Source organism: Macaca mulatta, chromosome 10 (genome assembly GCF_049350105.2).
Source record: "Macaca mulatta isolate MMU2019108-1 chromosome 10, T2T-MMU8v2.0, whole genome shotgun sequence".
Lineage (NCBI taxonomy): Eukaryota > Metazoa > Chordata > Mammalia > Primates > Cercopithecidae > Macaca > Macaca mulatta.
Genome location: NC_133415.1, coordinates 9518115 through 9540557, shown reverse-complemented (window position 1 = coordinate 9540557; position 22443 = coordinate 9518115). Strand labels below are relative to the sequence as shown.

At 53.3% G+C, this 22443-nt stretch overlaps 1 protein-coding gene across 21 annotated transcripts in view; it reads left to right on the top strand.

Annotated features, from left to right (window-relative positions):
- Positions 1 to 3217: 3217 nt before the first annotated feature.
- SEPTIN3 (septin 3) overlaps positions 3218 to 22443 on the top strand; it is a 36873-nt gene continuing 17647 nt past the window's right edge. For 4 of the 21 annotated variants that reach the window (XM_077949482.1, XM_077949481.1, XM_077949480.1 and 1 more), the window contains exons 1-2: positions 10511 to 10739; positions 12505 to 14027. In XM_077949482.1, the coding sequence (XP_077805608.1) occupies positions 12524 to 14027 (1504 nt within the window). In that variant the 5' untranslated portion in view covers positions 10511 to 10739; positions 12505 to 12523. The other 17 variants (XM_077949493.1, XM_077949487.1, XM_077949492.1 and 14 more) reach the window with 8 other exon arrangements.

Here is a 22443-nt window from a genome sequence, read left to right as displayed (position 1 = left end):
AGTGAACATGGTGAAACCCCGTCTCTACTAAAAAAAATACAAAAAATTAGCTGGGCATGGTGGCGGGCACCTGTAGTCCCAGCTACTTGGGAGGCTGAGGCAGGAGAATGGCGTGAACCCAGGAGGCGGAGCTTGCAGTGAGCCGAGATCGTGCCACTGCACTCCAGCCTGGACAACAGAGCCAGACTCTGTCTCAAAAAAAAAAAAACAAAAAAACCCAGAAAACTCTTTCCCAGCCATGGTCAGAGGTGGGACTGAAAAGGGCCCAAGCCAATCTAGTTAGGAGTGATCATTGCAAGGTACAGAAACCCGACTCTCCTAGCTTGGCCAAGAAGGCCAGATATCATGAGGACACTGGGGTGTTCAAGTAGTGGGCTTAGGACAACTACAGCCAGGCATGCAGACCCTCTTAGGATCTTTTCTCTTATTAGTCACCACTGTCACACCCTCAGCATGGAAAACACAGCAGCCAGCTGCTGGCAAGTTCTGTACCTCACAGCTCCAGCCCCTGGAGCTACCAGTCCCTCGCTCTGCCCCCAGCGCAAATATCTCTGGGGTAGGATTCGTTGCCTCATTTTAGGTCAAGTGTCCATGTTAGGCCAGTCACCCAAGGCTGGGGCAGTGTCCTGGGGGTGAAAGTCTGTGGGTTCAGCGTGGGTCATCTCAGAACAAGGCAGATCCCCTGGGATGTAGGGAGAGGAAAAGGCAGGTTTCAGGAGAAATGATGTAAACTTCCCCACCCCACCTCCATCACAACAAACAGACTCTTTTGGAGGTAGATTAGGCTCGACTGGCTGAGCACTGGCTCAGGGAGGGAGGGCCTCCAGGAGTGATCTGGCCTGCAGCCAAGTTTGATTTGTCCCACATAGTGTTTTGAAAAAATGCAAATTAGTTGCCAATATTCACCAGTCAGGAGATTTCACACTAGAATCTCTTTTTCTGACTCCTCCTTAAAAATAAAAATTCTAGCCACAGAGAGTCTGAAGTGTAAATGTGTTCATGGTCACGAGCTTCACAGCCTGGGCAGGGAGGGTGCTGACTGTGACCCTGCGGAGGCCTCAAGGTGGCCAGTCCTTCTCTTAGGAGAGCTGCCTCCGTTCAAGGGCTGTACCAAGATTTTTCACCCTAGGCTGCCATCAAAGGGAGGGTGAGAGATTCATCCAAGCACTCTGCTCTTCAACCTGGATCCTTTCCCAGACTTCTCCCCTGGGCTTATTACATAAATGTTTATTTACACCTGTTCTTCCCCTAAAAGATTCAAGAAGGTTTCAGCTGAAGGAGCCATATAACATAGGAGTAAGGAGGAAATATTTTAACTCTGACTCCTACTGTAATGCTGTTATTATTACTTGTCTCTAAGCCTCCTGGCAGCGAGAGGGAAAGGGGAAACACAAAGAGGTCTTTATTTGTTTATTTATTTTATTTATTTATTTATTTTGAGATGGAGTTTTGCTCTTGTTGTGCAGGCTGGAATGCAATGGTGCAATCTCAGCTCACTGCAACCTCCGCCTCCTGGGTTTAAGCAATTCTCCTGCCTCAGCCTCCCAAGCAGCTGGGATTACAGGCATGCACCACCATGCCCAGCTAATTTTGTATTTTTAGTAGAGATGGGGTTTCTCCATGTTGGTCAGCCTGGTCTCGAACTCCCGACCTCAGGCGATCCACCTGCCTCAGCTTCCCAAAGTGCTGGGATTACAGGCGTGAGCCAGCATGCCCAGACTTTTTATTTCTTTTTTAGAAATGGGTTCTTGCTATGTTGCCCAGGCTGGTCTTGAACTCCTGGGCTCAAGCAATCCTCCCACCTCTCAAAGTGCTGGGATTATAGGCGTGAGCCACCACACCTGGCCCATCTTTTTATTGTTATGTGATAGAAGGGAGAGATTCACTCTTCATGAAAGACAAATTATTATTATTATTATTATTATTATTTTTTTTTTTTTTGAGAGGGAGTCTCGCTCTGTCGCCGGGGCTGGAGCGCAGTGGCCGGATCTCAGCTCACTGCAAGCTCCGCCTCCCGGGTTTACGCCATTCTCCTGCCTCAGCCTCCTGTGTAGCTGGTACTACAGGAGCCCGCCACCTCGCCCGGCTAGTTTTTTGTATTTTTTTAGTAGAGACGGGGTTTCACCATGTTCGCCAGGATGGTCTCGATCTCCTGACCTCGTGATCCGCCCGTCTCGGCCTCCCAAAGTGCTGGGATTACAGGCTTGAGCCACCGCGCCCGGCCTATTATTATTATTATTATTATTATTATTTTATTTTTTTTTTTTTTGAGACGGAGTCTCACGCTGTTGCCCAGGCTGGAGTGCAGTGGCGCGATCTCGGCTCACTGCAAGCTCCGCCTCCCGGGTTCCCGCCATTCTCCTGCCTCAGCCTCCTGAGTAGCTGGGACTACAGGCGCCCGCCACCGCGCCCGGCTAATTTTTTGTATTTTTAGTAGAGACGGGGTTTCACTGTGGTCTCGATCTCCTGACTTTGTGATCCACCCGCCTCGGCCTCCCAAAGTGCTGGGATTACAGGCTTGAGCCACCACGCCCGGCCTATTATTATTTTTTTGAGACAGAGTTTCGCTCTTGTTGCGCAGGCTGGAGTGCAATGCGCGATCTCGGCTCACTGCAACCTCTATCTCCCGGGTTCAAGCGATTCTTCTGCCGGTAGCTGGGATTACAGGCACGTGCCACCATGGTCAGCTAATTTTGCATTTTTAGTAGAGACGGGGTTTCACCATGTTGGTCAGGCTGATCTTGAACTCGTGACCTCAAGTGGTCCACCCGCCTTGGCCTCCCAAACTGCTGGGATTCCAGGAGTGAGCCATGGCACCCAACCTTTTTCTGGTTCTAAATAGGAAAAAGAAATGCTTCAGATGGGATAGTAAAAGCAACACAGTGAAGGGGAGGGAAGGTTTGACCCAGATGGCAGAGTCTACAGAAACAGGCCATTGCCCGTGGAGGCAGAATGTTTCTTCCATCTGCCAGGGGATGTCAGAGGACTGGACTAGGAGCGATTCGAGGTCAAGACTTGATAATAGTAAATCCTATAAAACCATTGATTTAAATTGCACATCCTCGGGCAAGTTTCCTGAGCTCTCAGAAACACAACCACACATTTTTGTGTCAGGTACTGAGAATCACAGATGATTAAAGCCCACATAAATGTCCCCTGCCGGTGTCTGGCATTGTGCTCAGCTCCTGTCAGGTTCTCCATACAGACCTGTTCACTTCTTTTTTTTTTTTTTTCCTTTTTTTTTTTTTGAGACGGAGTCTCACTCTGTCGCCAGGCTGGAGTGCATTGGCGCGATCTCGGCTCACTGCAACCTCCGCCTCCCAGGTTGGAGCAATTTTCCTGCCTCAGCCTCCTGAGTAGCTGGGACTACAGGCGTGTGCCACCACACCCAGCTAATTTTTGCATTTTTAGTAGAGACAAGGTTTCACCATGTTGGCCAGGATGGTCTCAATCTCTTGACCTTGTGATCTGCCCACCTCAGCCTCCTAAAGTGCTGGGATTACAGGCATGAGCCACCATGCCCATCTGAGCCCTGTTCATTTTCATATCACTCCTGGCCTACCTCCCTCACTGGGTGATGGCAGATGTCGAAAGAGATAGTGGGGAAGAAAGCACTGTATAAAAGCCGTGTATCACACAGCTACCCTCTTTTTTTTTTTTTCTTTCTTTCTTTTTTTTCGAGAAGGAGTCTCGCTCTATCACTAGGCTGGAGGGCAGTGGCACGGTCTTGGCTCACTGCAACCTCTGCCTCCTGGGTTCAAGCCATTCTTCTGCCTCAGCCTCCCAAGTAGCTGGGATTACAGGCATGTGCCACCATGCCCAGCTAATTTTTGTATTTTTAGTAGAGATGGGGTTTCACCATGTTAGCCAGGCAGGTCTTGAACTTCTGACCTCGTGATCCACCCGCCTCAGCCTCCCAAAGTGCTGGGATTACAGGCATGAGCCACTGCGCCTGGCCCATAGCTATCCTCTTGAACTCTACAGAGGCACGTTGCATACCTAGGCCTGGCACCAAGAATGTAATGGAGAAGAGGATATCCCTGCATCAGAAGAGCTCACAAACTGGAGGGTACAGAGGTATAAACAGACAAATTATTATTATTAGTAGTAGTGTTTTCTTTTTTTTGAGATAGAGTCTCACTCTGTTGCCCAGGCTGGAGTACAGTGGCACAATCTCGGCTCACTGCAACCTCGGTCTCCCGGATTCAAGCGATTCTCCTGCCTCAACCTCCCGAATAGCTGGGACTACAGGCAAGTGCCACCATGCCCAGCTAATTTAGTAGTAGTATTTTTTGTGAGGGAGTGTTACTCTGTTGCCTAGGCTGGAGTACAGTGGTGTGATCTCAGCTCACTGCAACCTCCGCCTCCCAGGTTCAAGCAATCCTCCTGCTTCAGCCTGCCAAGTATCTGGGACTACAAGTGCACGTCACCATGCTAGGGTAATTTTTGTATTTTTAGTAGAGACTGGGTTTTGTCATGTTGGTCAGGCTGGTCTCGAACTCCTGACCTCAAGTGATCCGCCCACCTTGGCCTCCCAAAGTTCTGGGATTACAGGTGTGAGCCATTGTGCCCGGCCAACAGACAAATTATAAAACTGTACCTGCCGCAAGAGAAGTATGTGTACAGAACTAAAAACAGAACTGAAGAAGTGTCTAATTCTTGGGGAAGGGGGTTGTCAAGGAAGGCGTCCCGGAGGATATGACTAGTAATCTGGGTTCTGGAGGTGGAATAAGAGTTTTCCCTGCAAAGGGAAAAGAAGGCTGCAAGTATTAAGCCACGGACTCCGGAGAGAACCTAGTCCTTTCTGAAGACTGTGAGTGGTGTGGCCAAAACACAGAATGCGAGTGAGCCAGTGGCAGGAGAGCAGGGGGATTAAGCATCCAGAAAGTGGCTTTTCAAGGAAGGCTTAGACCCGGACAGAGAACCCGATGACCTTCCCATTACCACCTACTCGAGGAAGCCTTCCCTGGCCCTACCAGCGGCTTTCCACAATGCTAATCTTGTGTCGTGATTTTGTTCATGTCAGTGGAGAGCAGTGACCGCATCTTCTCATCTTGGCTTGCAGCCTGCCTGGCACTGGGCAGGGCCTCCTTGAAAGCTTGCCTGTGGCAAGAATGGGGCTAGTTTCTTTGGAATTCCTGCCAGGGGTTGCCTGTTTGCTTAGAAACCAAGATTTCAGAAGGGCTTGGAGGTTTCCTGGGCGTCACGCTGTGTGCAGGTTTTTAAAATGCTTTGAGAGGTTTTGCAGAGTCCTGGGAGCTTTCCCATCATCTGAGAGCTGTCAGGATGGGGAAGGGCAGGTGTGTCAGGGTTCAACTCAGAACAGGAGGACAGGAGGCGGGAATGTACAGGGTCCCTGAGTAAGAATGGCTGCAATGTTCAGATTCCAGCCCTGGAGGGTGGCACAGGCTCCTCATTGTTCCGCCCCCACAGTTCTCCACACTGGCTGAGTAGGAAGGGCTTGGGAAGGCTGAGAGACCAGCTTTGGGAGAAGAGCAAAGGCTACAGGCTCTCTCAAAAGACTATCACAGTCCCAGTCAACCACCCTTTCAGAGAACCCCTGGTAGGCAGAGCTTTTTTCTCCTTCCCTCATAAGGTACAAAGGGCTCAGTATTTGGAGCCTGGAGACCTGGGTGTCCAGCTACTGATTCACTGTGTGAACCTTGGCAGCTCCATTTCCCTCTATTTCTGCAGCTATAAACAGCTGGAACTGATGAGAAAGTCAGAGCAAATCATGGAAGGATACATAAAAATCATACCTAAAAAAGGAAATCAGAGTGCCAAGGCAACAATTTGAATGGATAACATGGACTGAGCTCATGGACTAGCAATTGCCCATTGCAGTTTTTTGTTTGTTTGCTTTGAGGCAGAGTTTCACTCTTTCGCCCAGACTGGAGTGAAGTGGTACCATCTCAGCTCATTGCAACCTCTGCCCCTTGGGTTCAAGTGATTCTCCTGCCTCAGCCTCCCGAGTAGCTGGGATTATAGGTGCCCACCATGACGCCCAGCTAATTTTTGTATTTTTAGTTGAGATGGGGTTTTGCCATGTTGGCCAGGCTGGTCTTGAACTCCTCACCTCAGGTGATCTGCCCGCCTCAGCCTCCCAAAGTGCTGGGATTACAGGTGTGAGCCACCGTACCTGGCCCCCATTGCATTTTTTTTTTTTTTTTTTTTTTTTTTGGTGAGACAGAATTTCGCTCTTGTCACTCAGCTGGAGTGCAATGGTATGATCTAGGCTCGCTGCAACCTCTGCCTCCCGGGTTCAAGTGATTCTCCTGCCTCAGCCTCCCAAAGTAGCTGGGATTACAGGCGCCCACCACCACGCCCAGCTAATATTTTTGTATTTTTAGTAGAGACAGGGTTTCACCATGTTGGCCAGGCTGATCTTGAACTCCTGACCTCGTGATCTGCCCGCCTCGGCCTCCCAAAGTGTTGGGATTACAGGCATGAGCCACCGTGCCTGGCCCCCATTGCATTCTTATAGCAACCATGCAAGTGGGTCCTCACTGCTGTTCACCAAAGGTTTCTGACTCTCCAGCTGTCAGCATATGGTAGGATTAAATTTCCCTGCCTCCTTGTGATGAGTGGGGCCATATGACTAGTTTTGACCAATTAGTTGTAATTAGAAGTGAGTACAGGCTGAAGCATCTAATGGCTAGTCCACAATTTGTCACTCCCTCCTTTCCTCTGCCACATGACTAGCAATGCACTAGAAGGCAGCCTGGGTCCCAGAGGGAAGAGGGCACAGAGCAGAGCCTTAGTGGACCCAAATTACTGTGGACATGAGACATGGATGAGAAATCAATGTATCATCGTGGCCAGGTGTGGTGGCTCAGGCCTATAATCCCAGTACTTTGGGAGGCTGAGGTAGGAGGATCACTTGAGGCCAGGAGTTTTAGACCAGCCTGGGCAACATGGCAAAACCCTGTCTCTATAAAAATTAGAAAAATTAGACTGGGTGCGGCTCATGCCTATAATCCCAGGACTTTGGGAGGCTGAGAAGAGTGGATCACTTGAGGTCAGAAGTTTGAGACCAGCCTAATCAACATGGTGAAACCTTGCCTCCACTAAAAATACAAAATTAGTTGGGTGTGGTGGCCCACACCTGTAATCCCAGCTACTTGGGAGGCTAAGGCAGGAGAATTGCTTGAAACTGGCAGGCAGAGTTTGCAGTGAGCTGAGATCATGCACTCCAGCCTGGGCAACAAGAGCAAAACTCCATCTCAAAAAAAAAAAAAAAAAAAAAGGAAAATTAGCTGGGTGTGGTGGCACATGCCTGTAGTCCCAGCTACATGGGAGACTGAGGTGGGAGGATCACCTGAGCCTGGGTAGGTCGAGGCTACAGTGAGCTGTGATTGCACCACTGCACTCCAGCTTGGGCAACAGAGTGAGACCCTGTCTCAAAAAAAAAAAATAAAATAAAATAAAAAAATAAATAAATAAATAAATAAATAAATATGTTATCAGCCACTGGGATTTGGGAATGGTTGTTACTGCAGCATAACTTGACTCGTCCTGACTAATATAATCTCCATTTTACAGATGAGATGGGAGCTCAGGGGGATTGACTTGTTTGGAAATCACATAGTTTAACAAACCCAGGCTTGAAGGACTCCAGAGCCTATGCCACTTGTCTGGGAGGTCACCAAGATGGTTTTGTGGTTGAGTGGAGGCCTCTGTTCTCTGAGGCCACTTCCAGGCCTATGGATCTTTTCTTTGATGGGAAAGCATCATATGTATAGATAGGAGTGGGCCATTGTCACTTTGGGCCCCTAGAGGGCAGCTGAACCTTGGCCTGTAATTACTGGGCAGGCAGTGTCCTCTAAGCCTCTAAGCAGGGCAGATGGGCAGGAGGATGTGGAGATGAACAAGACTCAGGCCTTGCTCTCAAAGCCCTAACAGCCTGGCAGGGAGCAAGATGGAGGAATTGTAGCTCTTGAAGTAGAAGAGACCGACCACATGAGGGCATCTGATCCCTATTTTAAAAGGCAACTGAGTCCCAGAAGCACAAGTTAATCTGACAGACGTTGCCTGGTGAATCGTTGGCCAAAGTGGGGAGAGAACCCAGGGCCCCTGATTTCAGCTCTAGGCTGCTTATCTCACAGAGATCATGTAATCCAATGGGGCTGGACCCAGGAAAGTCTCCATTGCTCCAGTCTGTCCCGGCAGAGCTGTGCCCTCTCCTTCCCAGCACCCTCTGTTCTTCCTTAAGTCAGGCTGGTCCTGAGGGCCTCAAAGCAAGGAAGCACCAGATAGCTCCCCTCCCCCATCCACTGGGATCCCAGCAGGTTGCCCTGGTAACCAGAGCCCAGCCAAGTTTGAGAACCTAAAGCTGTAAGGGGAGAGAAAGGATAAGAAGAGGGATGGGGGCCGGGTGTGGTGGCTCACACTTTTAATCTCAGTACTTTGGGAGGCTGAGGTGGGCAGATCATGAGGTCAGGAGATCAAGATCATCCTGGCTAACATGGTGAAACCCTGTCTCTACTAAAAATACAAAAAAATTAGCTGGGCATGGTGGCAGATGCCTGTAATCCCAGCTACTCAGGAGGCTGAGGCAGAATGGTGTGAACCCGGGAGGCAGAGCTTGCAGTGAGCTGAGATGGCGCCACTGTACTCCAGCCTCGGCAACAGAGCGAGACTCCGTCTCAAAAAAAAAAAAAGAAAAAAGAAGAGGGATGGGTGCTAGGCCCACACAATCACCATTCAATCATAATTAATTCATTTATTATTTCTTTCTAAAGAAACTTACTGGTCGGATATGGTGGCTCATGCATGTAATCTCGGCACTTTGGGAGGCTGAGGCAGATGGATCACTTGAGGTCAGAAGTTCGAGACCGGCCTGGCCAACATGTTGAAACCCCATCTCTACTAAAAATATGAAAATTAACCAGGTATGGTGGCATATGCCTGTAATCTCAGCTACTTGGGAGACTGAAGTAGGATTATCCTGAGGCTTGAACCTGGGAGGTGGAGGTTGCAGTGAGCCGAGATCCCGCCACTGCAGTCCAGCCTGGGTGACAGATTGAGACTCTCAAGAAAAATAAACTTACCGAAGCCAATTCTTGTCAGGCCATGGGGCCCAGAGAAGATCCAGGCCCTTCAGAACTGAGCTGTCGGCCGTGTATGGTGGCTTATGACTGTAATCCCAGCACTTTGGGAGGTGGAGGTAGGAGTATTGCTTGAGCTCAGAAGTTTGAGACCAGCCTGAGCAACACAGGGAGACCCCCATCTCTACAAAAAATAAAAAATTAGCTGGGCGTGGTGGTGCATGCCTGTGGTCCCAGCTACTCTGGAGGCAGAAGCGGGAGGATCGCTTGTGCCCAAGAGGCTGCAGTGAGCCATGATTGCGCCACTGTCTTCCAGCCTGGGCGACAGAGTGAAACCCTGTTCAAAAAAACTAACAACAACAACAACAAATGAAACAGAGCTGAGCTAATATGGTAGCCACAAATTAAAGTAAAAAATCCAGTTCCTTGGTCACTATAGCCACATTTTAAGTGATCGGTAGCCATCTGTGGCTAGTGGCTACTGTACTGGACAGCGCAGACATAGAACATTTCCATTATCACCGAAAGTTCTATTGCCCAGTGCAGCTCCAGAAGCTTACTCGCTAAAGAGAGACACACAGGAGAGCAGACCAGACAACACAGTGTTGTGTGGGCTGCAATGTCCTCCTCGGCAAAAAGCAGGTGATGAGGCGGAGATTAAAGGAGATGCCAGGAGAATGTTTAGCCTAGTTCCTGACTCAGGGTGAGTGCTCAGAGGACATCTGCCATCACTGTAAAGGATAGTACTATAGGATCTGTTTACATACCCATCTTCCTAGCAGACTGTGAGCTCCGCCCAGCCCTGGCATGGTGCCGGGCACAGAGCAAGTGCTCAGGAAATAGTAGCTGTTATCAGCACCATCGTTGTTATCACCATTGCTATGACAGAGGCAGCCAGGGGCTGTGGGAACACAGAAGAGGGCTCCCATCCCGGCCCCAGGGCCAGGGGCTGCTGAGAGTCTCCATTGCCAGAGCCAGACTGGGTGCCTTTGTGGTCCCCTCAGGGGCAGGCCTAGGGGCCTCTTCACACCCTTAGGGTCTGGGTACAGGGTCCAGCTGGAGCAAGCTGGGGCTCAGGAAATAGTTGTTGAAGGAGCTCTAGCCTCTGGGAACTCCAGCCCCCTTGAAGAAAGACCAGGTGAGTGGGCAAGATGGCCTGAGGGTTGCAGAGCTGAACAGGGCATAAAGGGCACAGAGGGAGAGCCTGACGGAGATTGGCGCTGGGACCATGGGAGTACAGCCATATTTGGAGTATCCCTGTTTTTACTGCATACTCCCCAGGCATCAGAGTCTGTGGGAGACAGAGCAGATTTGGGGAGGGCAGGCTGCAGGGAACCACCCCGCAGGTGGCCGTGAGTGCCAGCCTGGCCATTACCAGCCTCCCATGGCTCTTCAGGATTCCAGAGGCTCAGAGCAGCCATTCACAGCCGCCCACTCCTAGAAAGCCAGCTCCTCCCTGCACCAGAGCCCAGTCCAGCCTAGTCTCCGCGGGATGTAGCTGGTGGGACAGTTAGCAGAGGGCTAGGCCCTGTGCCTGGGGACCGTGGCCCGGAGGCTGAGCAGGAGCCCATGAGGGGACCAGATGGACAAGGCCCCTCAGCTGGCCACCATGGCCAGACTCTGGGTAAAGGGGAGGTGAGGGGCCTGCGTGTGCCTTATCTTCCACTGGATCCTTCTTGTCCTCTGATCAAGGTAGGTGTGTGTGTGGGGGGGTGGGGGGTGGGGTGGGGAAGGACCAAGCAATCCTTGGAAGATGGGAGTGCCGTGAGGTGATGGGGGTCGGGTGACGCCCTCGGACAACCTGTCCTCTGGCCTGCTCTCTGTGTGTGGGTGTGCACACTGAGGGGAGCTGTTTGTGGCTAAGTGCAGGGTAAACGTGTGTGCCCAAGTGTATGTGGTTGTGTAGGAGCAGGCAGGAGATTAGGGCTGCAGCGATAGGCCAGGTGGGAAAGGGTTGGAGGCCAGGGCAGTCTTGGATACAAATATATGACAGAAGAGGGATGTGGAGCTGGGGGCACCATTGTGAGGGGTGATGCCTTCCCCGTCTGGTGTCCTGCCTTCCCCCTCCCTGCTCCAGACCTCAAGGACCTGGCTACATGATCACTCCCCTCCCCATGAACCCTCTGGAACTGACTCCTCCCACCAGCCCTGGCCTTCTCCCCCAGCTGCAGGTCCCAGCCTGCTGTGTTAAAAGCAGCCAAACCAACTTTGTTCCAGAGGGTGAGTTACTTGGAGTCCAGAGTGGCAGGGAGTGGCCATCTACTAAGACCATAGCCAGAGTCCTGAGCTTCATCCTTGACACCCCTTTGTGCCTACTCCCTAGCCCGGGCAGTCCTGCTGCTTCTACCCCTGTGCAATGCAGCCTCCTCCAGCCCCAGCCCTAGCCCTGCCCCTTCCACAGCCCAGGGAGCAGAGAGTTTCAACTGTGTCCTCATGGGATCCTTGCTTCAATCCTCTCCCCTCGGATCCCTCCGTCACACTGCCCCTGAGTGCCATTCCCACCTGCAGATCTGAATGGGTCACATTCCCTGGCCTGAGCATTGCTGTAGCCTGGGCTGGACCCCAGCTCACCCGCAGCCTTTGCTCTCCCCTCCCTGCTAGATGCAGCCTAGGAGCCCCATGCTGGATTTTCAGAAAGATGCCACACTTTCTCACCTTTGGGCCTTCTGTAGGAATAGCCCCAGCTCAGGTCTAGCCTCCCGCCTTTTTACCCCTAATGCTTAGCTTGGCGGAGCCCTGCCTACTTCCTTCCCTGGCATCCCTGGGCACGGCAGGCTCTCCAAGGGCAGGGACCATGGCTTGTTCACCAGATAAGCTCCTTCTGTGAACACTCACTGCCTCTCCATTTCCCAACCTCACCTTCTGCAGGGCTGGCTCTGTTTCCGACTCCAGCACTAGGCCAGCTCAGGGCTCTTCCTTGGTTCTGGGGCTCCAAGCCAAATTGGTCCTCTCTCATCCTTCTACCTGGACACCTGAGCTCCTATGTTGGCTGCTGTGGATGGGAACCCACAACCCTTTGGTTCTTTCTGGGACAGAAAGGGAGAGAGATCTCCAGTAAGCACTGCCCTCCTCTGGAGTCCCTGAACATGTATATGACCTCCATAGACCTGTCCACAGAGACGGGGGCCACACTCAGGCTCAGGCAAAGGGAGATATAAGCCCGGCCTGAGTTCCCCCATGCTGGAGGCAGACTGCTCACTAGACATGCCCACCCTACTGTGTGATAGCTGGCCAGGGGTGGGGTGGGTATGAGGTACAGGTCGGTCTGCAGCAGGTAGGAGCCATAGGGGGACTGAAGGAAGTTACATGTGCCCTCCACTAAGGACTGGACAGTCCCCAGAACCAGGCCCCTTCAGACCTGGCATGCTCAGCTGCTGGTCAGGAAGGGGAGGGCTGAGACCTCCAGGCCTGAGTTCCTCACCCCTGCCTGGCCTCTTCTCTCTGTTGATTGCCTCAGGGGAAGACAAACAACCTGGATGGACCACGACTTGGTGCCTTCTCCTCCAGAGATGCAGTCGCATGGAGCTCCAGGCCCGGGAACCTCCTTCTCCCACAGCCATGTGCTGGGGCGCCCTACCCGCCCCTCGAGACTCCCTGGAGGAGGGTCCCCCCTCACCCCCGTCCTCAGGAAGACCATCCATTTGGATACCTTCCCCCAAAGCCATATCCCACAGACCTCCAGTCGGCTGGGCCTTGGAGCCAGGACCCGGAGTGTGCCCCCACAGGAGATGGGCATTGCTCTGGGGGCTTCCTTGAGCCCCCTGCCCACCAGCAGCCTTGTACCCAGGAAGCTCAGCTCCATCTCCTTGACTCTCCGTCAGAACATCCAGGCACGGTCCCTGGATCGCCCACTTTCTCACTGGGAAGAGTTGCCTACCCCAGGAAAGAAGGCTGCTCCCCATGAAGGAGAGAGGGTGTCCTCGCCAGGCTCACCACCTGTGACCCTAGTGCCAGGGGGCAGGGTCCACTCTGAGGGCCCAGGGAATTCAGGTCTGACCAAATCCAGCAGGATGCTTGCCACAGAGAAGCCCCTGGTGAGTTCCTACCTGGCCTTACCTTTCCAATCCCGGTTAGCCCAGAGTGCACCAGTCCTTGCAGAGCCAGGCTCAGTAGGCCAGGGGCACCTTGTCTCAGTGACTGACCACACGCCTACCAGAGCTTCTCCAGGAAAAGGCAAACCCCGGGCCAGGGGGATCCCCAGACCCCGGGGGCGTCTCCAAAGGGCCAACGCGACTGTGAATTTGACTGCTATGGATACAAGGACAGACACAGCCAGACATTTAGCCACAATGGCCACCAAGAGACCTAGCTTGGCTATCAATTTAGCCACACCAAATACATCCGGACTGGACACAGGCACAGAGTTCCCCGCTGTGGATATCAAGCTGGGCACAGCCAGAGACTTATCTTCGGTAGGGACAGTCAAGTCAGGCAAAACCACGAACTTGGCTACAGCAGGCAGAATCAAGCCGGGCACAGCCATGAATCTGACTACAGTAGGGACAACCAAGCCAGGGATGGTCATGGATTTGATAGCCTCAGACCCAGAGAAGCTGGGCAAAGCCATGGCTACAAGAAGCACAGCCAACCCAGATATGACCACAAAGGGCACAGCCATGGATTCAGCAACATCAGACCCAGTCAAGCTGGACACAATCACAGCTACAGTGGGCACCACCAGGTTGGAAACAGCCATGGCTTTGGCCAGAGTAAACAGAGCCAAGCTGGGCACGGCTATGAATTCTCTTGCTTTGGACACAAGTAGGATGGGTACAGCTCTGGGTTCAGTTGTGCCAGTAACCCCAGACCTAGCCACTGGGAAGATCACACTGGGGAGTGTTAATAACCTAACCATATCAGATGTTGCTACATGCCTGCTAATGCCAATCAGATCCACAGACCCAGCCCTAGACCACACTAATGCTGCCACGGATGGAGCCACAGAGCCTGCCTCCCTGGACCTGGCCACAGAATCCAAAGGTAAATGCAGAAACTTGGTTGGGGATGGACTAGGCTGCCGGCAGAGGTGGAAGTGGGTGAGCTTGGAGATGGATCATGCTTGCATGGGTTGGGAAAGGGAGGAAGGACTCTAAGGTCAGAGTTGAATGGGTTGGGAGAAAAAGAAATGGGGGTTGTAGGGCCAGACATAGGGACTGTACCCTGAGCTGGGTTATAACCTGCCAGTCTGAGGTCAGGCTGAGGGAAACTATCAGAAAGAAGGTTGTGGCCAGGTGTGGTGGCTCATACCTGTAATCCCAGCACTCTGGGAGGCTGAGATGGGAGGATTGGTTGAGGGCAGGACTTCAAGACCAGCCTGAGCAACATGGTGAGACTATCTCTATAAAAATAAAAAAATAAGGGTTGGGCGCAATGGCTCACACCTGTAATCCCAACACGTTGGAAGGCCAAGGTGGGCGGATCACTTGAGGTCAGGAGTTCAAGACCAGCCTGGCCAACATGGTGATACCTCGTCTGTACTAAAAATGCAAAAATTAGCTAGGTGTGGTGGCACATGCCTATAGTCCCAGCTACTTGGAAGGCTGAGGCACGAGAAGCTCTTGAACCTGGCAGGCAGAGGCTGCAGTGAGCCGAGATCGTGCCACTGCACTCCAGCCTAGTGACAGAGTAAGACTCTGTCTCAAAAAATAAAATAAGATAAAATAAAATAAAAAATTAGCAGGGCATGGTGGCATGCATCTGTGGTCCCAGCTAATGGGGAGGCTGAGGTGGGAAGATTGCTTGAGCCCAGGAGGTCGGGGCTGCAGTGAGCCATGATTGTGCCACTGCACTCTCGCCGCCTGGGTGACAGAGCAAGACCTTGTCTCAAAAAAAAAAAAAAGAAGAAGAAAAAGGAAAAGAAAGGTTAACAGGGGTAACTTGTGGAGGAGCAATTATGGTGAGTCCTCGTTTTAGCATCTCCTGGGGTTGTTTCTTTGTTCCCTGAAGAGGTGGAATAATCTGGTGATCAATAGGTGTGTCCAGCTTTAAAAGCAGTGGCTCACAGCTGTAATCCCAGCACTTTGGCAGGCTGAGGCAGGTGGATCACGAGGTCAGGAGTTCAAGACTAGCCTGGCCAAGGTGATGAAACCCCATCTCTACTAAAAATACAAAAAATTAGCCAGGTGTGGCCGGGCACGGTGGCTCACGCCTATAATCCCAGCACTTTGGGAGGCTGAGATGGGCAGATCACGAGGTCAGGAGATTGAGACCATCCTGGCTAACACAGTGAAACCCCGTCTCTACTAAAAAATACAAAAATACAAAAAACTAGCCGGGTGAGGTGGCGGGCACCTGTAGTCCCAGCTACTTGGGAGGCTGAGGCAGGAGTATGGCATAAACCTGGGAGGCGGAGCTTGCAGTGAGCTGAGATCCGGCCACTGCACTCCAGCCTGGGCGACAGAGCGAGACTCCGTCTCAAAAAAAAAAAAACAAAAAAACAAACAAAAAATTAGCCAAGTGTGGTGGCGGGCGCCTGTAGTCCCAGCTACTTGGGAGCCTGAGGCAGGAGAATGGCGGGAACCCAGGAGGCGGAGCTTTCAATGAGCCTAGATGGTGCCACTGCACTCTAGCCTGGGTGACAGAGCGAGACTCCGTCTCAAAAAAAAAAAAAAAAAATTAGCTAGGTGTGTAGGCTGAGGCAGAGAAATGCTTGAACCCAGGAGGCGGAGGTTGCAGTGAGCCAAGATTGTGCCACTGTACTCCAGCCTGGGCAATGGAATCTCAAAAAAAAAAAAAAAAAAGCAAGCCTCCTACCTCCTATGTGAAAATACTGACTAGCACTTCAGGAAGTTGTGATTTGTCTAATAGGTAGTCTCTGCAGCCTCCTCTGGATGTGAGATAATGACCTCACCTGAAACTTTCCAAATCCATTTACACTCACCTTTGCTGCTTAAAAGGTGCCTTACCTGGATGTCTCTTTCTTGATCCCCCACCCCCAGCCCTTTAATCCTGAAAGGTAAGTTGGAGCCATGTATATATGGAAGTCCTACACAGAACTCTAAATAGGTCAACACAAGGGCTGGACATTCAGTTGGTCTTAGAAAGCCTGTGACATGCCTAAAGTCACACCAAAGCTGGCTGGTGGCAGTAAGCTGACTGGAATCCAGATTGTTGAAATTTCTACTTTGGGCAGCCTCATTCCCAACATTTCAAGGGCTCAGAGTTTCTGGGTCTGGAAGGGTGCCTCGAAGGCATCCAGTCTAACACCTGAATTGAGTCTTTAGATTGTCAGACCCCTTTCCCTCCACCCCGCACACTCAGTCTGGGCACCTCACCTAAATTCTGGTCTTCACTTCTCCCTACCAGACCTCAGTTCTCCCTCCTTCTGCAGCCCAGCCCTGTCTCCTGAAGTGCAGATGTGGGCAGCCAGCAGCTAGCTGGTTTATCTACCAGACATTCCGGATGTCTCCCAGACTTGTCCAGAGGTAGCCCTTTTCTTCTTGAACTGACTCCTGCCTCCCTGATCTCACTCTCTCAGCTGTAGGCATCGCCTAACCTTCTATCAGGTACCTAGAAACCTGGGTATCCTCTTCTTCCTCATCTCTCTCTTGCCATCTCTTCCAGTCTATTTCCCACTTTGTTGATTTATCTCTTCAGTACTCAACTATCTGGCTGGCTGTCCTCTCCTCTCCATCCTTCTGCCCCTGTGAGGCCACCTCCCACCCACTGGCTTGTTCCCTGTCCACACACAACTGCTGCAACGACTTATAGACTTATATATTGAATGGCAGCACTTTCAGCTTAATATTCGTCAGTGATTCACCATTACCTTCCATTAAAGTCCAGCTTCCAAGGCTGCGTGTGGACTTCTCCAGCCTCTTATTTAGCTCTGCACACCTGTCTGGAATTTTCTCTGCTTCAGCGACACCAAGGACTCTGGGCTGTCCACCAGCACCATGCAGCTCTCACCTCTGGCCCCCCTCACCTCCGCTGTCTTCTCTTTGCAGAATGCCTCTCCCTTTCCATTCTTCCCTTCCACTCCCATTTGCCTTTCCATCTGGCCCTCATCTCCTCCAAGAAGTCTTCCAAGCCCCCTCTCCCCAGGGTGCCCACCTGCCTGCACCCTCAGTCCCCTGTGTGCACCGCAGCCCCTGCATTAGGACATTCCATCTTCCTGTTTCCTCCACTAGACCCAGAACCTTCAAGGGGAGGGATGGTTGTCCTCACCCCTGTGCTCCCAGGGCCTGGCAATATGCTGTCCATTAGTATCCACTGAATGCATGACATTTTTTTCTAATGGGCAAATTGAGGCTCAGGGAAGTTCCTGGCTGGCTTAAGATTATTGGTTCATCATCCCCGAGCAGGGCCTGGAACCCGGGCCCCTGACTCAGGGCTCTACAGGCACCCGCGCAACACCCCAGCCCCCGCGTGACTCACGCGCGCTCACGGCCGCCCGCAGTTGCCACTGGTCCCCTGCTCCCACCGCCCCTCCCTGCCGCAGCCTAGCGGGTAAGGGGCTGCGAGCGGATCCAGGGGGACAGATGGGACTGGGACGCAGGCACCTTTCCGGGCCGGGCACCTGGAGCCCGCGGGTGCGGCTCCTGGGCCGCCCGCAGCCTGGACCCGGGGCCCGTTCCCGCGTGCGGGCGCGGGCGCCGGGGGAAGGGGAGGGGCCCTCGGCGGGGCCGACGGGCGCGCGGTCACGTGGTGCGGGTGGCAGCGGCGGCGGCTGGCGGCGGCGGCGGCAACGGTGCGCGCGGACAGGGGCGGCGCGGCGCCGAGCGAGCAGAGGCGAGGTCCCGGGCGGGTGCGGCGGCGCGGGGCGCAGGGGCGGCGCGGCGGGGCCGCGGGCCGGGCGGGTGGGAGGACAGCGCGAAGGGGCGAGGCCCGGCTGCAGGGGCCGCTCGGCCCGGGGGAGCCCGCGCCCCGCTCAGCCTTGCAGCCCCGCGCCCGGAGCATCTCCCTGGAGGAACCGAGACAAAGGAGGATTCATGTCCAAAGGTAGGGCGGCCGGCCGGGCCACCAGCACCCGCCAGGAGGAGGCTGCGGCCCCGACCAGCGCGGCCGGAGGCGCTCCCGGGGGAGGGTTTCCGCGCCGAGGAGCCCACGCGCGGTGACAGATGCGCGGACACACGCACACACGGTGGCACCCACCTCGAGGGAGACAGTCTCGCAGAGGGGCAGACACAGGACGCGGGGAGACGCAGGAACCCACGGACACGCAAGCAGGGACCCCGATGCGCACAGAAAGCCCCACGCTGGAGTACACCAAGACACGCACACGCACACACACCATGCACAGGTGCCAGGGCCATGCCAGCCGGATGAGAGACCTGTGCACTGATACATACGTCCCCTCTCCCCCAGCCCCCACAGGCACACGCTGAGACAGGCACCAGCTGGTGGTCTCCAAGGGAACCCGTTGGCCTCCGGAGGACTGGGATGGGGGAAGGGGTGTCCCAGGGCCCTCCACTCCTGCGAATGAGAAAGGACCGAGAGAGCTTTCGGTGATTCCTTTTCCCAGAGCCTAGGGCTGGTGCTGGGGTGGGCTGGAATTGCCTCTGTTGGGGGTGGTGGGGTCTTGAAGGCTGCTAGGGGCTGAGGAAGATCCCCCTTCAGGCTGGAAGGAAGAGGGGGGCCTGCACTAAGCAGGTGCTATTTTGGAAAGGTCCCCTCCCCCAGCTGCCACCTTCCCACAGAGGGGTGGTGTCCCTGGGCCAGACAAAGCCAAAACCATTCATTTGCCTGTAAAAGGAAGTGCCAGGGTCTTTGCTTAGCATGGGAATGGAGGGGCTGTTTCTGTGGGGGACTTGGCTGCGCCCAGTCAGGTGGATGGTGCCTCTCCCTGGAGCACTGATGGGGCAGGTAGCTTCTGGCAGAGGGTGCTGCAGGCAGATCCGCCTTCTCTAGGGGCCCTGGGAGAGCCAGGAGCTGAAGGGGGCCCCAAGGACCGTCTAGCCAGGATGGCAGACTTGAGCTGCACCCTGCTGTGAGCCCGACCTGAGCTCTTCCCCATCCTTGGGGAGCCCCCCTCCAATCCTTGTTGCAGAGGAGGAAGGAGGTCTCAACAATTCTACTCTCTTGACTGTGGCCAAGACAACAGCCATTGCTCACTGGGGGTCAGCTGCTCTGCACGGGGAGAAGCATCTGAGGGAAGAGAAAGGTGATGTCTCTGATACCCGCCTCACTCTGAAGCTCTCATTCACTATCATTCATTCATTCATTTATTGAGGAGTGCCTGTGGTATGCTAGGTAGACTGGGGCACAGAGATCAATAAGACATGGCCCTGCCCTAAAGAAGGGTGAGAACTAGTATGTATTTGTGCCATATAATTTACATCCTTCATTCTATATAACCTTCATAGCAACCCAGCAAGGTAGGTTCTATCTCCAGTTTTCTGAGCAGAGAATGAGGCTCACAAGGGTCACCCAGCCAGGATTCAAGCCTGGGTCACCTGCCCATCTGAGGTTGACATGGTGGGAACAGGGGAGCTGTAGGGGCAGAGGATGGAGCTACAGAATCCAGCTCCAGAGCAGCATTGGTTCTGTGCCCCAGAGATCTTTGTTTATTTGTCAGGCACCCTTACCAGCCAGTGGGTCCTTGAGGGCAACAACCTTGTCTGGGGTACATAAGTGTCCTTGGAATTTAGCCTAGGGCTTCGCTGGTGTAGACCCCCATTTGACAGCATATGAAATGGCCTGCATGGGATGGAATGAATGAATGAATGAATGTGATGAGTACCAGAATACCTGCAGCGGGTACAGAAGAGGGCCATTCACATCAGATGGCAAAGCAGAGGCTTTCCTGTGAGTAGCAGTGGGGCTGAATGCTGGAGGAGGAGGAGGAGGAGGAGGAGGAGGAGGAGGAGGAGGAGGAGGAGGAGGGAGCCAGGGGTTGGAGGGGGAACAGGATCTTCCAGCAAAGCTTGTGGCACTGTGACCTGCACATATTTTCTGTACTTGGGGCTGATGGGTGGCTTGTTAGCATGTGACTGGCATGTCATGGGCATGTGGTGGGGAGGCTGACTTGGCAGCAGGCACTCTGTACAGTGCACACAATGGGTGCTCATATGTGCTTGCTGGAGGGAATGAAAGTGAGATCTACCAGGTCCTGGTCCTGCAGCGGGCCTGTGGTAGCCCCTAGATGCTGCTTGGGAATCTGGTAGGACCCTCTCTCCATCAGGGTCTATCTTTTGGGAGTGCTCCTTTAGGATGCTGCAGTTGGCAGGCCAGGGCTGAGCAGGCCATGGTGAGAACAAACACTTTATAGGAATCTTTACACAACTTCTCATAGTAAATACAAGGCATACTTTCCAAGTATGTAAAATGGGGATAAGATCATCCCCCCCCCAAAACCACGTGGCTCTATCTTATAACACAGGTTGAGACCAAATGGGCTCAGCTGCAGAGGCATAAGGGGCAATAGAAAGGCCCAGCTTGTGTGAGCAGCTGGGCAGGAAAAATGGGGCATTGGTCCCAGTGCAGGTGTGCTGAGTGGGGCCTGTGAGCCACGTGCAAGAGTGGAGGAGAAGGGCCAGGCTGCTGAGAGTCAGCTGCTGCAGGGCTGAGCCAATCTTGCTGCCATGTGGAGCTGCCTGGCTGGGAACAGCTTCCTGGGAAGCAAGAGAGGGCCATGCCAGGCCCTGGGGAGGTCCTGAGGCTTTGGCAGATTTGGCTGTGCCTGGGACTGACAGAAGAAAGGACAGTTTCCCATTGGGAGAGAGGGTCTTGCCAGTACTAGTGGAAGGACCAGGTGGAGAGAGATGAGAGTAGACTCCTGGCTGGGTTTAGGGGCAGGAAGGGAACACTCCTGTCCCCTCTCCCTCTCCTCCATCTGCTGCTCCATCAGGCCTCCCTGTAAGGTTGAGACTCTGCAGGGTGTTAGTCATGAAACATAGGATTCTAGAACGGCAGAGCTGGAAGGTGTCCTCAAGAGCACATGGAGTCCAATAACCATGCTTGTGTAACTGGCATCTGGGGACACCTTCCTTTAACCAATGCTTTCACATGTACTGTTTCATTTCCCCTACAGACCTGAAAGGGGCTGGGGCAAAAGGGTCTGGAACCTATTGCTCAGTGCCTCTTCTTTTTTTTGAGACAGAGTTCCACTCTTTCGCCCAGGCTAGAGTGCAGTGGCACAATCTCGGCTCACCGCAACTCCGTCTTCCAATTTCAAGCAATTCTCCTGCCTTAGCCTCCCCAGTAGCTAGGATTACAGGCGTCCGCCACCACGCCCAGCTAATTTTTGTATTTTTAATAGAGATGGGGTTTCGCTATGTTGATCAGGCTGGTCTCGAACTCCTGACCTCGTGATCCGCCTGCCTCAGCCTCCCAAAGTGCTGGGATTACAGGCGTGAGCCACTGCACCCGGCCATTGCTCAGTGCTTCTAAGCATTATGTCTCATGTTTTGTTTTGTTTTGTTTTTGAGACGGAGTCTCGCTGTGTCGTCCAGGCTGGAGTGCAGTGGCCGGATCTCAGCTCACTGCAAGCTCTGACTCCCGGGTTCATGCCATTCTCCTCCCTCAGCCTCCCGAGTAGCTGGGACTACAGGCGCCCGCCACCACGCCCAGCTAATTTTTGTATTTTTAATAGAGATGGGGTTTCGCTATGTTGATCAGGCTGGTTTCGAACTTCTGACCTCGTGATCCGCCTGCCTCAGCCTCCCAAAGTGCTGGGATTACAGGCGTGAGCCACTGCGCCTGGCCATTGCTCAGTGCTTCTAAGCATTATGTCTCTTTTTTTTTTTTTTTTTTTTTTGAGACGGAGTCTTACTCTGTCGCCCAGGCTGGAGTGCAGTCGCCGGATCTCAGCTCACCGCAAGCTCCGCCTCCTGGGTTTACGCCATTCTCCCGCCTCAGCCTCCCGAGTAGCTGGGACTACAGGCGCCCGCCACCACGCCCGGCTAATATTTTGTATTTTTTAGTAGAGACGGGGTTTCACCGTGTTAGCCAGGATGGTCTTGATCTCCTGACCTCGTGATCCGCCCATCTCGGCCTCCCAAAGTGCTGGGATTACAGGCTTGAGCCACCGCGCCCGGCCGCATTATGTCTCATGAATGCTCACCACAGTCTTAGTGATGATCCTACCATTTTATAGAGGGGGATGCAGGCTCATAGTGGGGAGGTGGTCTTCCCAAGTCCACAAAGCTGAGAAGTAGCAGAGCCAGGCTCTTTCCACTTCACCCCACACCCCAATCGTATGGATGGGGAAATGGAACTGCTCTATTCTAGAACCTGCCCTGGTGGCCGGTGGCCTGATAAGGAAACCCAAAAATTTCTCCTGTGTGTGAACACACCCATGATCCACTAAACCCAGGGAGATGTTTGCCCTTCCTCACTAGGGAGGGGCTGGTTCCTCAGCCTCCTCTTTCATCTGCCATCCACCACTCCAAGAGCACACTGTGTCGTCTTAGGCAAGTGATGCCCTTATCTGGTTCTCATCCCCTCCCCACTGGTC